The sequence below is a fragment of the Triticum dicoccoides genome, chromosome 2B (genome assembly GCF_002162155.2).
Source record: "Triticum dicoccoides isolate Atlit2015 ecotype Zavitan chromosome 2B, WEW_v2.0, whole genome shotgun sequence".
In the NCBI taxonomy this organism is placed as follows: domain Eukaryota; kingdom Viridiplantae; phylum Streptophyta; class Magnoliopsida; order Poales; family Poaceae; genus Triticum; species Triticum dicoccoides.
In genome coordinates, this window is record NC_041383.1 from 706,934,018 (window position 1) to 706,948,106 (window position 14,089).

At 52.6% G+C, this 14,089-nt stretch overlaps 2 protein-coding genes and 1 pseudogene across 2 annotated transcripts; all 3 read right to left on the minus strand.

Moving 5' to 3' along the window:
* Positions 1 to 3,916: 3,916 nt before the first annotated feature.
* Positions 3,917 to 5,038, minus strand: LOC119361210 (BTB/POZ and MATH domain-containing protein 2-like). Its single transcript, XM_037626532.1, has one exon. It carries the CDS (start codon positions 5,036 to 5,038, stop codon positions 3,917 to 3,919), a length of 1,122 nt encoding a protein of 373 aa, XP_037482429.1.
* Positions 5,039 to 5,651: 613 nt separating this feature from the next.
* On the minus strand, positions 5,652 to 7,529 carry LOC119361211 (annotated as a pseudogene).
* A 5,021-nt stretch (positions 7,530 to 12,550) lies between these two features.
* On the minus strand, positions 12,551 to 13,639 carry LOC119361212 (BTB/POZ and MATH domain-containing protein 2-like). The gene is made up of 2 exons (XM_037626534.1): positions 12,865 to 13,639; positions 12,551 to 12,822 (listed from the first exon to the last, which is right to left on the minus strand). Exons 1-2 carry the CDS (start codon positions 13,637 to 13,639, stop codon positions 12,551 to 12,553), a joined length of 1,047 nt encoding a protein of 348 aa, XP_037482431.1.
* Between the last annotated feature and the right edge of the window lie 450 nt (positions 13,640 to 14,089).

Below are 14,089 nucleotides of genomic sequence, written 5' to 3' on the forward strand. Positions count from 1 at the left end.
TGACCTAACACAACCGGGTAGAGAGTTCCACTAGTCAAACCGGTCCGTGCAAAGTCAAAGGGCTAGATCCCGTGGTCAAATGCTACAGGGTTTGGCGGGACAGTGGCCTGGGGGGTAGCAATGCCACCGGAGCATCGCACCGGGACCTCATACATGTTGTACGGTGTGGTGGCATGTCCGAAGAGGCGGCACGCGTCTCCGGGGTGTGCCCCCATCCTCACGGACGGCGCCGCTGCCGGCACCTGGAGGGGGGAAACGGACGCGTCGGGTCTACACGGAGGGGATCTTACTTTGGCTTTGGCCCGGATGTTGCTCCAAAGTGTTCCTATGGGCTGACCTAACACAACCGGGTGCAGAATTCCACTTGTCAAAGCCCGTCCGTGCAAAGTCAAAGGGCTAGATCCCGTGGTCAAACGCTACAGGGTTAGGCGGGACGGGAACCCTGGGGGGTAGCAATGCCATTGGAGCATCGAACCGGGACCTGATACATGTCGTATGGTGGCATGTCTCCGGGATGTGCCCCCCCTCACAGACGGCGATGACACGGTAGTAGACGTTCTGCGGTAATGATGTGGCGTGAATATTATTAAATACTCGGAGCGCGATAAAATCATGAGTTTTTTACACTACGTGGGCACATGTGCTATAGGACTGATGGTAATGTTTCAAAAAAATTGGTGATGAAGAAGTATCTGAACACTTCCCTCTACGTGGATTACTCTTCGCCTGTCTACGACTGTGGCCGGCGACATCCGGGGGCTAGCATGCTGCCAAATCTTGCGTAGGTGACCTCTCACGGGTCTGGAGGTGTTGTGGCGGTTGCAAACGCCCGGCACGCGTCTCCGGGGTGTGGCCCCCCTCACGGACGGCACCGCTGCTGGCACCTGGAGGGGGGAAACGGACGCGTCGGGTCTACCTGGAGGGGATCTTGCTATGGGTCTGGCCCGGATGTTGCTCCAAAGTGTTCCTATGGGCTGACCTAACACAACCGGTTGGAGTGGTCCACTGGTCAAAGCTCGTCCAAGCAAAGTCAAAGGGCTAGATCCCGTGGTCAAACGCTACAGGGTTAGGCGGGACGGGGGCCTTGGGGGGTAGCAATGCCACCGGAGCGTCGCACCGGGACCTCATACATGCCGTACGGTGTGGTGGCATGTCTGAAGAGGCGGCACGCGTCTCCGGGGTGTGGCCCCCCTTATGGACGGCGATGACACGGTAGTAGACGTTCTGTGGTAACGATGCGGCGTGGATATTATTAAATACTCGGAGCGCGATAAAATCATAAGTTTTTTACAGGACGTGGGCACATGTGCTATAGGACTGATGGTAATTTTTCAAAAAAATTGGTGATGGAGAAGTATCTGAACACTTCCCTCTACGCGAATTGCTCTTTGCATGTCTACGACTGTGGCCGGCGGCCTCCGGGGGCTAGCATGCCGCCAAATCTTGCGTAGTGGGCCTCTCACAAGTCTGGAAGTGTTGTGGCGGTTGCAAACGCTCGGCACACGTCTCCGAGGTGTGCCCCCCCCCCCTCACGGACAGCGCCGCCGCCGGCACCTGGAGGGGGGAAACGGACGCATCGGGTCTACACGGAGGGGATCTTGCTGTGGGTCTGGCCCGGATGTTTATCCAAAGTGTCCCTACGGGCTGACCTAACACAACCGGGTGGAGTCCACTGGTCAAACCCCGTCCGTGCAAAGTCAAAGGGCTAGATCCCGTGGTCAAATGCTACAGGGTTAGGCGGGACGGGGGCCCTGTGGGGGTAGCAATGCCATTGGAGCGTCGCACTGGGACCTCATACATGCCGTACGGTGTGGTGGCATGTCCGAAGAGGCGGCACGCTCTCCAGGGAATGCCCCCCCCCCCTCACGGACTGCGATGAGACGGTAGTAGACGTTCTGCAGTAACGATGCGGCGTGAATATTATTAAATACTCGGAGCGCTATAAAATCATGAATTTTTTACACGACGTGGGCACATGTGCTATAGGACTGATCGTAATTTTTCATAATTTTTGGCGATGGAGAAGTATCTGAACACTTCCCTCTATGCGGATTGCTCTTCGCGTGTCTACGACTGTGGTCGGCGGCCTCCGGGAGCTAGCATGCCGCCAAATCTTGCGTAGGAGGCCTCTCACACGTCTGGAAGTGTTGTGGCGGTTGCAAACGCCCGGCACGCGTCTCCGGGGTGTGCCCCCCTCACGGACGGCGCCGCCGCAGGCACCTGGAGGAGGGAAACGGACGCGTCGGGTCTACACGGAGGTTATCTTGCTGTGGGTCTGGCCCGGATGTTGCTCCAAAGTGTTCCTATGGGCTGACCTAACACAACCGGGTGGAGAGGTCCACTGGTCAAAGCCCGTCCGTGCAAAGTCAAAGGGCTAGACCTCGTGGTCAAACGCTATAGGGTTTGGCGGGACGGGGGCCCTGTGGGGGTAGCAATGCCACCGGAGCGTCGCACCAGGACCTCATACATGCGGGGTGGTGTGGTGGCATGTCTGAAGAGGCGGCACGCGTCTCCGAGGTTTGGCCCCCTCCAAGTGACGGCGGCACTGCCTTGCGTGGAGGGAAGCCACACCGCGGAGCCCCAAGACAGGCGTCTACGCATGCCTAAACACTTTCACATATGCATCGGGACCCGTGTGATGTTTCAGTGACATAGCTACACCCCTAATCCCTCCAGTAACCAGATTTCCTCCGTGTCGACCGTTTCCCCTCTCTGTGACACGGCGACAGCGAGGGCAATCGATAATACCATGGGGGTATGTATTTTTAGATAAGGCATAATTATCTTATGGAAAAACAAAAAATAATATAAAGTATAAATAAAAAAATAAAAATAAATTTATGCCGACGGCAAGGCCGTCAGCATAGCTGCGCACACGGAGGTCCAGTCCCACGGATCGATGACGTGGCATCGCACACGGATCGATGACGTGGCAGAGGGGCATGGGCCAGGCCTATGCTGACGGCTATGCGTAGGCATATCTCTGCCACACAACGCCCCCCCCCCCCTCGCTCGGATCGATGACGTGTCGACGACGCGGATCGGTGATGTCAGCAACTCTATGCCGACGGCTAATCGGCATAGATATGTCGACGGCCGCCGTTACCTCCCGTCGGCGTAGGTTCAACGCCGTCAAACGGTCAGCGCTGACCTGGTAGGTGGGCCTGGGATATGCCGACGGACCCCGTAGGCATATCTCCAACGGTCTCGACGGCCTCATCTATGCTGACGGCCCCGTCGGCATATATGGACGTAAGCCGACGGCTTTTTAACGCCTACGGCTTGTCCTAGGCCGTCGGGATAGGTCTATATATGCCGACGGGTGGCGTCGGCATAGATGAGGCCGTCGGCCTAAGCTGATTTTCTGGTAGTGGCATGTTGATCGAGTGGCTATCTTTTGTGGTCTTATGAACGCACTGAACTCGATGCTAAACCTGAATTCCTACTAACTTATTAGCATTGCCTACTTGACCAAATGGTGGGCGTGATCCCGATCTAGTTGATATGATAGCATATTGATGTGATAACTATCTATATATCTTCTGAAAATTAACCATTTTTAAGTTTATTGTGTCATAAAAGTTCCCTTTTATGAGCAATTTTGTTGGAGGAAAGCACTATGCATCGTCAAAAGACGAAATGAGAAGGAACACAATAGTTAATATGAGAATGTCATAAGAAGGCAGCCCTTTTGAATTTGTAGGTCTTTAATGGCAGGATCCACTGCCACCGACAAACCAGAAGTTGCCGGTGACCATGGTATGGTTTACGGGGTTCCAAGGCTTTGCTGAGCATTAAATTTTCACTATTACCTTATTAACCATTGAAGTTCTTGTACCTTACAGACATTGTCATGAGCAATGGGGCATTTGGCTCCCCTTCAAAATACAGTTATGCAAAATGAAACTAATTAAGATCACTGCTTTGTACGGATCTTTTTGATCTTTTTCTTGTTTGGATCAATTTTTTCCTCTCGACGTCTACATTTTTTCCCTGAAGCTCCCTCCTCCAAAGCCATTGGGCGGCAACTTGGTATGAAGTGCTCCTTGAACCCCTCGGTCTCTAAGACGGCGCCAAGGACTTTTGGCGATGAGATAAACCACAGGCAATCACTCTTGAGCTGCTCGCAGTTGTGCTGGTTCGCCAATGCGAAGGTGGACCTGACAGTCTTGACATCGATCTTTTCACACAGCTCCCTCTCGCACATTAGCCTCAGCATGCCCAGCCCATACCTATCCGCGGCGACCAGCAAATGCTGCAGCGTCGCGACGCTGTACCCGTCTTTGTCGTCGCACGGTGGCAGCGAATCCGTATAGACGTAGTGAAGCATCATTTGGAAGATGGTCGGCTCCACATCCACGACCTTGACGCGCCCCATGTCCTTCTCCGCCATGGGGCCAAAGAGCTGAGCTTTAAAGACTGTCGACTGCGAGGCCAGGAGGATCCGGTGCGCTGGAAACTTCCGGCCGCCCACGCGGAACGTGACGTCCGCGCCTGTCGGGTCACCGATCCAGGGCTCGAGCTTGCCCTGCAGCACCAGCGGAGACTCCTTGCTGACGGTGAGCACGCACCGTATCGTGAAGGAGCCGTCGCCTTCGCCTTCGCGGGACAGGGATTTCAAGCTCCACCTGCTCACAAACCTGCGGCGGCCCCGCTCGTCATTCCGCTGAGAGAAGACGTGCTCCTTCGCGCGACAGCTGACCACCTCTGCCTGGCTGCTGGTCCTCAGCATGCTGAGCGCGAACTTGGCCTTCACATCCTTGGCTCCGCCGAGGTAGCGAACGTAGCATGAGGTGTTATCGCCACACCTGTACTGGGTGATCCCATCCGGGTAGAAGTTGAGCTCCCACTTGTAGCCGCCGACTTTGAAGACGGACGAGGCAACGAACTCGCCGACACCCATGCCCTTAAGCTGCAGGTAATCGGTCACCACGAAATCAAACGTCGCGGTGTGATGATGTGTAATGGATGTGGAGGACGTGGCCTCGGGTATGCAGTAGTAATCCCCCGCCGAGGTTGCGCCGTCTTCGTTAGCCATGGCCATCAAAGCTTTGAGAATAAGCGACGGGTCTGATCAAGAGACAGGAGTTGGCCGTAAGCTTTTGCACGCCTAGCCGTGTTACTAGCGAGTAGTGCGCGGCGGCACGCCGCGCCATATGGATTGATAAGATATTTAGTTTTTTTAAAATATTTGATAAGTTGTCCCAAGACTTGATTCATGGCAGAGTAGTTCATGAAAAAAAAAGATACATCTAGTAGATACATACTTAAGTGATCTACAACATGTAGTGATAGTGGAAGTATGAAGCTCCTGTTCTCTCCTTAGACCTAAGATATTGATCATGATGTAGTGGTAGTGAACTTTACATCTGAAGATCTGAATCAAACCATCGCTGCTGGTCCTAAGCGACATATCATCACAAGCCAACCTATTCAAGTCGATCCACTGAAGCATGTGCGGCGGCACGCCGCACCCATTGGTTTAGTATGTGTTTGTTTTGATATAGTTTCTGACAATTTGTTGTACGTTCTGCATGTGCGTACCTCTGTAGCCAGCTCGAGTTTTTACGCCTAGCAGTCTATTTTTTTCTATGTATACTTCTTGAACACACTTAACTACGCTACTCATATAATTACATTCTCAGTTTTTCTTTTGAACAGCAGACCAACTTAAAGAGAAAGGAATAACATGTAGAACATAAAAAAAGATATGCAACTGATGAATCGTTCTCTTGGCTTGTTTTCTATGAATCATCGCAGATGCAACATTTATATGTGTGACATTCTACTTATATGGAGATCCCTCATCTAACGTCTACACCACCAGGTAGGAAACAGCACATCCCAATTCAAAACTTGTCCATACAGGTGGGCTCCTTCTCTATACATGTCCCAGCACCACTTCAATCCATCCCTGATTGGACATGAACATGTGTTACGTGAAGAATATAAAACTGATTTGTGGAAATGTATTGGAATACTTTACATAGGACCATGGGCCATAAGAATATTGGTTAGCGTCTATAGGCTTCATGAACACATATTTCAGTCTTGTCTATATTCCTATAACTCTGCGTGAAGCAGAGGTACTGAAAGCAAATGCAAATTTCTCTGGTTGATCGAATTCCACAACCAAAAGTTCCAAAATCTTCGTAATTTAGAGTTTCAGACTCGCTGACGAAGGAAGATGACAGAAGCAACCCACCTGATCCCGAGCTGCAAGTTCAGCATGAGCTCGTAGTGCTTGTGTCCCTTGACGATGGTCTCCCTGTTGCTTCGCCAGCGACGGGGACACCCACTTGACTTGGCAATGCGCGGCGCCTGGGACGGCGGAGGCAGAAGCGCCGCGCTCTCCCCGCCGTCCTCCGTCCTCACGCTCCTCCGCGTGTCGTCCAACAGAGCGGCCCCGTCCACAATGTCGCAGGTGATGTCTCCGTCCGACTCCCAGATGCAAATCTTGTCGTACTTCGGGTCGCCGACGGAGCAATTGCTCATCCCGGACACGGAGCTCGCCCGCCCATTGGCCGTCCGGTTACCCGAACTGTTGAGCGGCCTCTGCAGCGGCGTGGACTCGGTGGCGCCGGCGTGAACCCCGGCAGTTCCCTCGCGAAGCCATTGCGGGGGTCGCGCGCTGTCGGGGACGCCGCCGCCGGAGACGGGTGGTACTGGTAGACGCCCTTCTGCTGGACAATGCCGCTCAGGCCGTCTCGCGTCCAGAAGCCGACGTAGACGCTGCCGTCGGCCCATCGGAAGGTGCCCTGGCCGCGCGGGCAGCCGTCCTCCAAGCCGTCGTCATAGCGGTTGTCGTCGGCCCAGGCGAGCGCGCCGCAGCCGTCGATGAGGCTGGCCCGCCACTTCCCCTGTACTCGGTCCCGTTGTGCCAGATGTAGCGGCCGGCGCCGTCCTGCAGCCCGGAGCGCGAGTCGCCGTCGTATTGGTCGCCGTTGGCATAGCTCTTCCTGCCGTCGCCATCCTGGAGGTTCATGGACCAGGAGGCATTGTATGGGTCCCCGGCGGCGATGGTGCAGGTGTCGTCGCCGTCCATGAAGCCGTCCTTGAACTCGCCCTGTAGGTGGCGCCTGACGGCCAGGAGAACTTGCCCCGGCCCGTGGCCTTGCCGTGCCACCACTCCCCCTCGTACATGCACCAGTCCGTCCACAGGTACTTCCCGTCGCCGTGCGGCACGCCGCCGCGCCACTGCCCCGTGTAGAAGTCCCCGTTGGGGGGCCGCGCTCGACGTAGTCCCGGCTGTGGCGGCCGGCATCGTGGACGCCCGCGGAGGACGCCGAGGAGGAGGACTACTTGAGGAAGGAAAGTACATGCATGTCCATCGTCCATGCTCAGACCTGGCTCGGTTTGGGTTTGGTCAATCGATAGAACACCTCGCAAGTCGCAGGAGGCCGCAGCCAAGGGGCCGGAGCTGGAGCGGGGCGAAGAGAGAGCAATACTAACGAGGAACAAAAGAACTCACTGCCGCCGGAGCCGGACACCGACCACCTGACGCAATGGAACCTGCGGCGGATTACCATGGGCTACAGCCAGAATGGCGTCCTCCTGCGCAAGCCTCCGGCCGGTCGAACAGCGCGCGTCATCCTTCGCACGCGCCTTGGGCCGCTTCCACCTCCTTTCCGGCCCCTTCGCCGTCGCGCCGACGGGCAGCACAGGCCTGACGATCTCGCTCCGCTACGGCGACGAAGGCGCCGAGTTCGTCCACGCCAATCGAACTCCTCGTGCGCGCCTTGCACCGCTTCCACCCCTTGCCGGTAGCTTCGCCGTCACGCCGGCGGGCAACGCGAGCCTGGCGATCTTGCTCCGCTGCGGCAATGAAAGGCGCCGAGTTCGTCCAAGCCAATCAGGACAAGGCCGCCGGCAGCGGAGTAGCCCAAACCAAAGGAACAGGAAGCAAACAGGTACTTATAGGCAACTAAAAGAAGAGAAAAAATAAAAATAGAACCCACGAGAAAAGCCCAGCAGGCAAACGTGGCCAGATGCATGGCGCAGACATGCATGCCCATGGACGCGTCGAAGGAAGGAAATACAGGAGAGAGACAAATTTGAAGGAGACAAAATCCCAGCAAATTCTAGAAGACAATGTGTCACCGATGGAATTGTTGGTCAACTGCATGTGAGGCAGACGTGGCGACATGCAGCGGCGCGTGGCGTGCACCTGACCTACATAACTCTGGAACAAGCACGTACAGTCAATCAAATTTTAAAAAAAAGAGGAACTCTCTCTTGTAGGATGTGCCGTACACACGTGAATAGACAAGGGCACATACGACAACAAAATCAAATGTGCTTAAAAGACCGACCAAGCAAAAAAATATGATCAATCACATTTTAGAAAACTACCGAGCACACGCGTCATTCAAACAACAACGGTAAAAAAATTTCCAAAAAAACCAGAAAAAAGGAACCCTTGCGGGCCTAGTCTTCTTAGTATATGGAGAGAGGGGACTTGTAAAGGCTGTGGAAAATACGAAGCGATAACGGACTCCTTGGCCTAGGAGGATACGGAGAGGAACATACCTAAACTTGTACTCCTTGGCCTAGGAGTACTCGACCTGAGGTTATGCCACATTTCTGGTCAACTGTTGACTAGTTGACCATTGACTTTTTCAAAAACATATGCATTTTTTTGAAAAATCTTAACAAAAATAAAAAAAAAGTTCACGAGTTCAAAAAAAAGTTGATGAATGAAATAAAAGTTCACAAAAATGAAAACAAGTAATCAATTTTCGAAAAAGTTCCTTCAATTTTGAAAAAGTTCATAGATTAAAAAAAAGGTTCAATCAATTTTAAAAACCTTATTTAATTTAGCAAAAGAAAAAATGAAACAAAAATAAGAAAAAGAAAAAGAAAAACCCAAACAAAACCGTTCTAATAAAAAGGAAATAAGGAATAAGAAAAAATTAAAAGAATAAAAAGAAAATAAGGAAAAATACATGTAACTGAACACATCAGGTGAGGGTGGTTAGCGAAGAATACGTAGGACCAACACTGGGCACAGTTTTTTGGGGGTTAAAATGAAAAAAAATGTGGATGGGCCAGCCCACATCAGAGGAGAGGGTGTCCTTCCCTCCGGGAACGTATCTGGTGCACCAAGGCAATTGGTGCTACCGGTGCATCGGACCCCGTTACACATTCAAAAAAATTCAAAAAAATCCGGAAAAAAATTAGTGTATTGGTACAACATCAACGTATCTTGTGACAAAAAATCAAAACAATAGTCAAGATACAAAAATGATAAATTTGACATCAATGTGCTAATGGGCCAAACCTGAAGCCCAACTTGTGTTATGTACTATTCATGTCGAATTTTTTATTTTCGTATCTCGAGCAATGTTTCGAATATTGATCTAAATTTTTGTAACAACATACATTCATGTTGTGTCAATGCACTAGTTTTTTTCTGGATTTTTTCGAACATTTTTGAATGTGAAACGGACTACCGGTGCACCGGTAGCACCAATTGCCTTGGTGCACCAGATACATCCCCCTTCCCTCCTCCACATCGCCGTCGCTAGAGGGCTGCCAGCGAAGCCACGTTTCTCCCTGGGAGCGTGACGACAGTGTGGCCCCGTCCTATGCGTGGCACCCCTCCCCCTTCCCCCAAATCTAATCTGGTGAGTCATGGGGGCGCTCCCCTCCGGCTGTTGCGCCTCCTCTGCCGGTCCAACGCAGCTGCTCTGCCTTGGCTGCTCCTCCGTTGGATGTTTCCCGCCCCCCGAAGGGGAGGCTCTCTCCTGGTGCTGCTATTAGTTGGGAGTGCTTGAGGTCCATGGGGCGACCGGGCAAGTTGAGTCTCGGTTTGGCCTCGCCGCAGGTCACTCCTAGTCCCCAACGGTGCCTCTTCTGAGTTGCAATTCCAGCATTTGTGAATTTATGTGGCCACAGTGTTCCTCTTGGCGGGCGGCTGAGGCCTTGCGGGGGACCTTTGTCGGCAGTGCTCCGGTCCCGGTAGCCATGGACCTGCGTTCTCTAGCATTCGCGGCTTGTCGGCGTCCTCTCCTGTTACAATGCCGAACCCGGCGCTCCGATTGCTGCATCCTCTTCGGCCGTCGGCTCACCGACGCTCCGGCGGCTCCGCCCCCAACAGCTGGGAGCTTGGGAGCTGCGTCCCCTTCCGATTCCAGCTTGCTGGTGGTGTCAGTTGCCATCCCACCCTCCGCATCGGCTCTCTTTAACCAGCTGCCTCCCTGACAGTGTCCTGGATTAAGGGGTCCCGGTCTAGCTAATCTAGTCCATGGGTCGGGCTGACATCCCATTGCTGAAGGGGGACTCCGGAGGCCTCAAACCTGTGGTGTGATCCTGTCGCCTCTACCGAAGACTTGACATGTACTCCAAGTGTGTCCATTAGGTTCGTATGTAACCCCTCGATGACAACCGACCATGTGTAACCCTAGATATCCCCGGTGCCTATATAAGCTGGAGGGTTTAGCCCGTAGAGGGACATCAATTATCATCATCATTCGCCTTAGGGTTTAGTCCACAACTTACGATCCCGAGGTAGATCAACTCTGTATTTTGACACATCCACAATATAAGCAAAAGTAGGACGTAGGGTTTTACCTCCTCAAGATGGCCCGAACCTGGGCAAACGCTTTGTCTCTTGTCTCCTGTTATCCATCGATCCGATCTTACAGTTCGGGTCCCCCTACTCGAGGTCTGTCGGTTTTAACACCGACACTCCCCGTCCACCTCCATGCCATGCCGGCCCAAAACTCTTTTTTTATGTGGCGCCCGGTGCCACTCTCCGACGACAGACGCAACCCCGCCCCACCCTTCTGTGGTGGTAGTCTCAACTTGTGGACTGACTTTATCATCTACGGACCCTGATCTGGTGCTAATGGGATTGTTTGGACTCAGGCCAAGGCGTAATCCCTTATCGGCTTGCCTACGCTGGCAGTGGCGATACTTGCGGGTGTGGTTTTCCTTCTTGGAGGCGCTCCCATGGCCTTTATCTGCGCCCCTCTTCGAGCACCATGGGGAACTCTTGGTTCGGTTCTTCAGATAGATGTCTGATGCATAATCACGTCGCTCCTCTTCTTGAAGGCGCTCCCATGGCCTTTATCTGCGCCCCTCTTCGAGCACCGGGGGGAACTCTTGGTTCGGTTCTTCAGATAGATGTCTGATGCATAATCACGTCGCTCCTCTTCTTGAAGGCGCTATCTTGCTTTCTCGCGGCGTCCCCGGTGTTGGCTTTGGAGATGTTTGGCATTTTGCCAGTATAGGCTTAGCGGGTTTAGCTGTGGTTTTTCTTCTCTTCGGGCTGAGCATCCCTTGTTTCTCTGCTCCGGGTACCATGTCCACGCCGGTTTGAGTTCGTGCCATGTGTGTTACCCTCTTTGTACTCATTTTTCTTCTTTTATTTGTGTATTCGCGAGAAAAGAACAAATGAAGCGTCATTGTGTGTTATCTAACCCATTTTAACACATATGATCTGTATTTCAAGTCCATGCGAATGCACGTTGATGCGCCAAAGTTATTTCTATGCAAACCACTTGTTTAACTGAATTATATGGTTTGGTTCCTACGGAAACAGACTATTTTTTAGGAGAATCTGATGTGGATGCTTTATCTACAAAACGGGGCGAACCTATTTCGAAAACAGAGTTAACTAGAAAGTTTCAGAATAAAAGAGGTAAAGCCGTGGAGCAACGCACGCTACTCTGGCAACGAATGGCGGACTAGGTCAAGTAACCCGTCGATCCCATCCACCTACTCTGATGCTGAGTGTTCCCCCTGGTTTGTTCCTCTTCCTCCCTCGTTCTCAAGCCTGTAACCGAACACCATCAAACCCCAAGTGCTCCAGTGAATTGCTTGTGTGAACTGTGCTCGTGGTTCGTAACAAACACCCACGGTCTAATTAAGAGCAAGGCAATTGAACCAGCAAACAGTGAGGCCTCTCCATCTTGTCTTGCTTATCCATCATTCACCGGGGTTGCGGCCAAGTGCATCTGCGACCGCATCGCCACCCTCCAGCCCTCCGACAAGGAGGTGCTTATTCGGCCTAGCGCGTCAAGGAGTAGTCAGTACTTCTGTTAGGAAACGCCACAGGACAGGGCTGTGTGCGCCGTGCCGAGTTTGTAGGCTGCCGTGGGCGCATGCATGCTCGGTTGTGGATGGCACGATCCGACGGGAGTGCTTCTGTAGGAGCGCCACGATGTGATTTGCTTTAGCCAAGGAAATAAAAGATAGAAGAAACAGAAAAGCAACAACACATTGCGCTGCACCAAAATTCTTGTCTCTGTGAGCTGATCGTCGAGATTGAGATGCTACAAGTATGGGATGCTATAAGTATGAGATATCTTAGATAGATTAGATTGCTAGCAATTCAAATTTGTTGGTTCACCATAAACCCCGACTAGGAGTTATTTTCACAATAAAACTAAGAGTGCCAAAATTACCATATGATCAGACCACTCGATGCAAAACTAATAGTAGTAACTATTTTTCTAAGAAAAATTCCATTGCTCCCGAGTCATACAATATGTGTTTTGTGCTTCTGATGAAAATACTAAAGTCAATCCAACAAGGAAATTTCGTTCTATCTTGACTTCTTCGTGACACCTGTCTTGTCCCCGAGATTCTTCTTCAAATTCAGCAGGGGGCAACTTGCCATGAGGTGTTTGAACCCATCGGTCTTCCCGACGGCGTCCATCACTCTCTGCGACGACATAAACTTCAGGCATGCCTTCTTGAGCACTTCGCAGTTGTGCTGTTCTGCTAGCGCCAATGTGGTTGTGACAGTCTCCACGTCGATGCTTTCGCACAGCTTCTCTTCGCACATCAGCTTGAGCCTGTTTAGCCCGTACCGATCTGCCGCGACGAGCAAATGTTGCATTACGGCGGCACCATAACCTTCCCCTTCCCATGTTGGTAGCAAATCCGTGTATATGAACTCGCGAAGCATCCCGAAGATGGCTGGCTCCATGCCGACGACCTTGATGCGCCGTGTGTCCTTCTTCATCATCGGGCCAAAGAGCTGAGCCTTGAAGACCGGGGACCGAGCAGCGAGCATGAACTTGTGGGCTCCGAACAGCCTGCCGCCCACATCGATGACAACATCTAGGCCGTTCCCGTCTTTGAGGGCACGCCCGAGGTCTCCGGGCAGCTCCTGCGGCGGAACCACGACACGATTCTCCTCGCACTCCGGCTCCGCGGGCGGCTCTTTGATCACAGTGAGGGCGCACCTTATCGTCACGTAGCCATTGTTGGCGAGGGCCGACGATTTCAGCCTCGATTTCTCGACGAAATAAGGGAGGCCATAATTATAATGTGGCGGACAGATAGTATGCTCTAGCGCACGGTGGTTGGTTACCTGTACGGCTCCATGTTTCTCCAGCATGTTGAGGGTGAACATGACTCTCACCTCCTTCTGGCTCACGCAAAACAGAAAGCACGATGCGTTGCCGGCAACGTTCACGGTCTCTCTCTCTCCATCTGGGTAGAATCTGATGCACCAGTCGTAGCCCCCGACGCTGAATCTGCTCGATCTAATGTACTTGCCGACGCCCATGCCGTCGAGCGAGTAACCGGCCACCTCCAAGTTGTGCGTCCTGCTCTCCGTCACGCATCTCGACGACGTCTCCGGTAACTCGACGTGACTTGCTGGAGAGGTCGAGTTGTGAGCCATGGCAAACGAGCGAAAACGGTATCGGTCAACTAATGGGATGTCTCTCCTCCGGATATCACGGGATATATATACACGTATATATAGCCTAGGGTCCTCGTGATTCAGTTAGATTCCATGTTGTAAGTTTTTTTTTTAGAGGGGATTCCATGTTGTAAGTTGTAACAATGGATTTGCTAATTTTTCACCTAGACGAGAAATTAGTAAGGGAATCTTTCGGGGCCGGTGCGCCGGCCGAACGACGCGCCGGTCGCGTTGCCACGTACGCGTTCCCGAAACGTCAGGAGTTAGCCACGTACACGCTTGCAACCCCATCTTATCCATATCCCTTCGTCTCTAGAGAGCCTGACCACATGTTTCTTCCTCCTCTGCTTCAGATCGAAAATATCCACAGCCCCGCACACACCACCGCACCAATCGGACCGCCATGCGCTGCAGGGGAAGTGCGGCCAC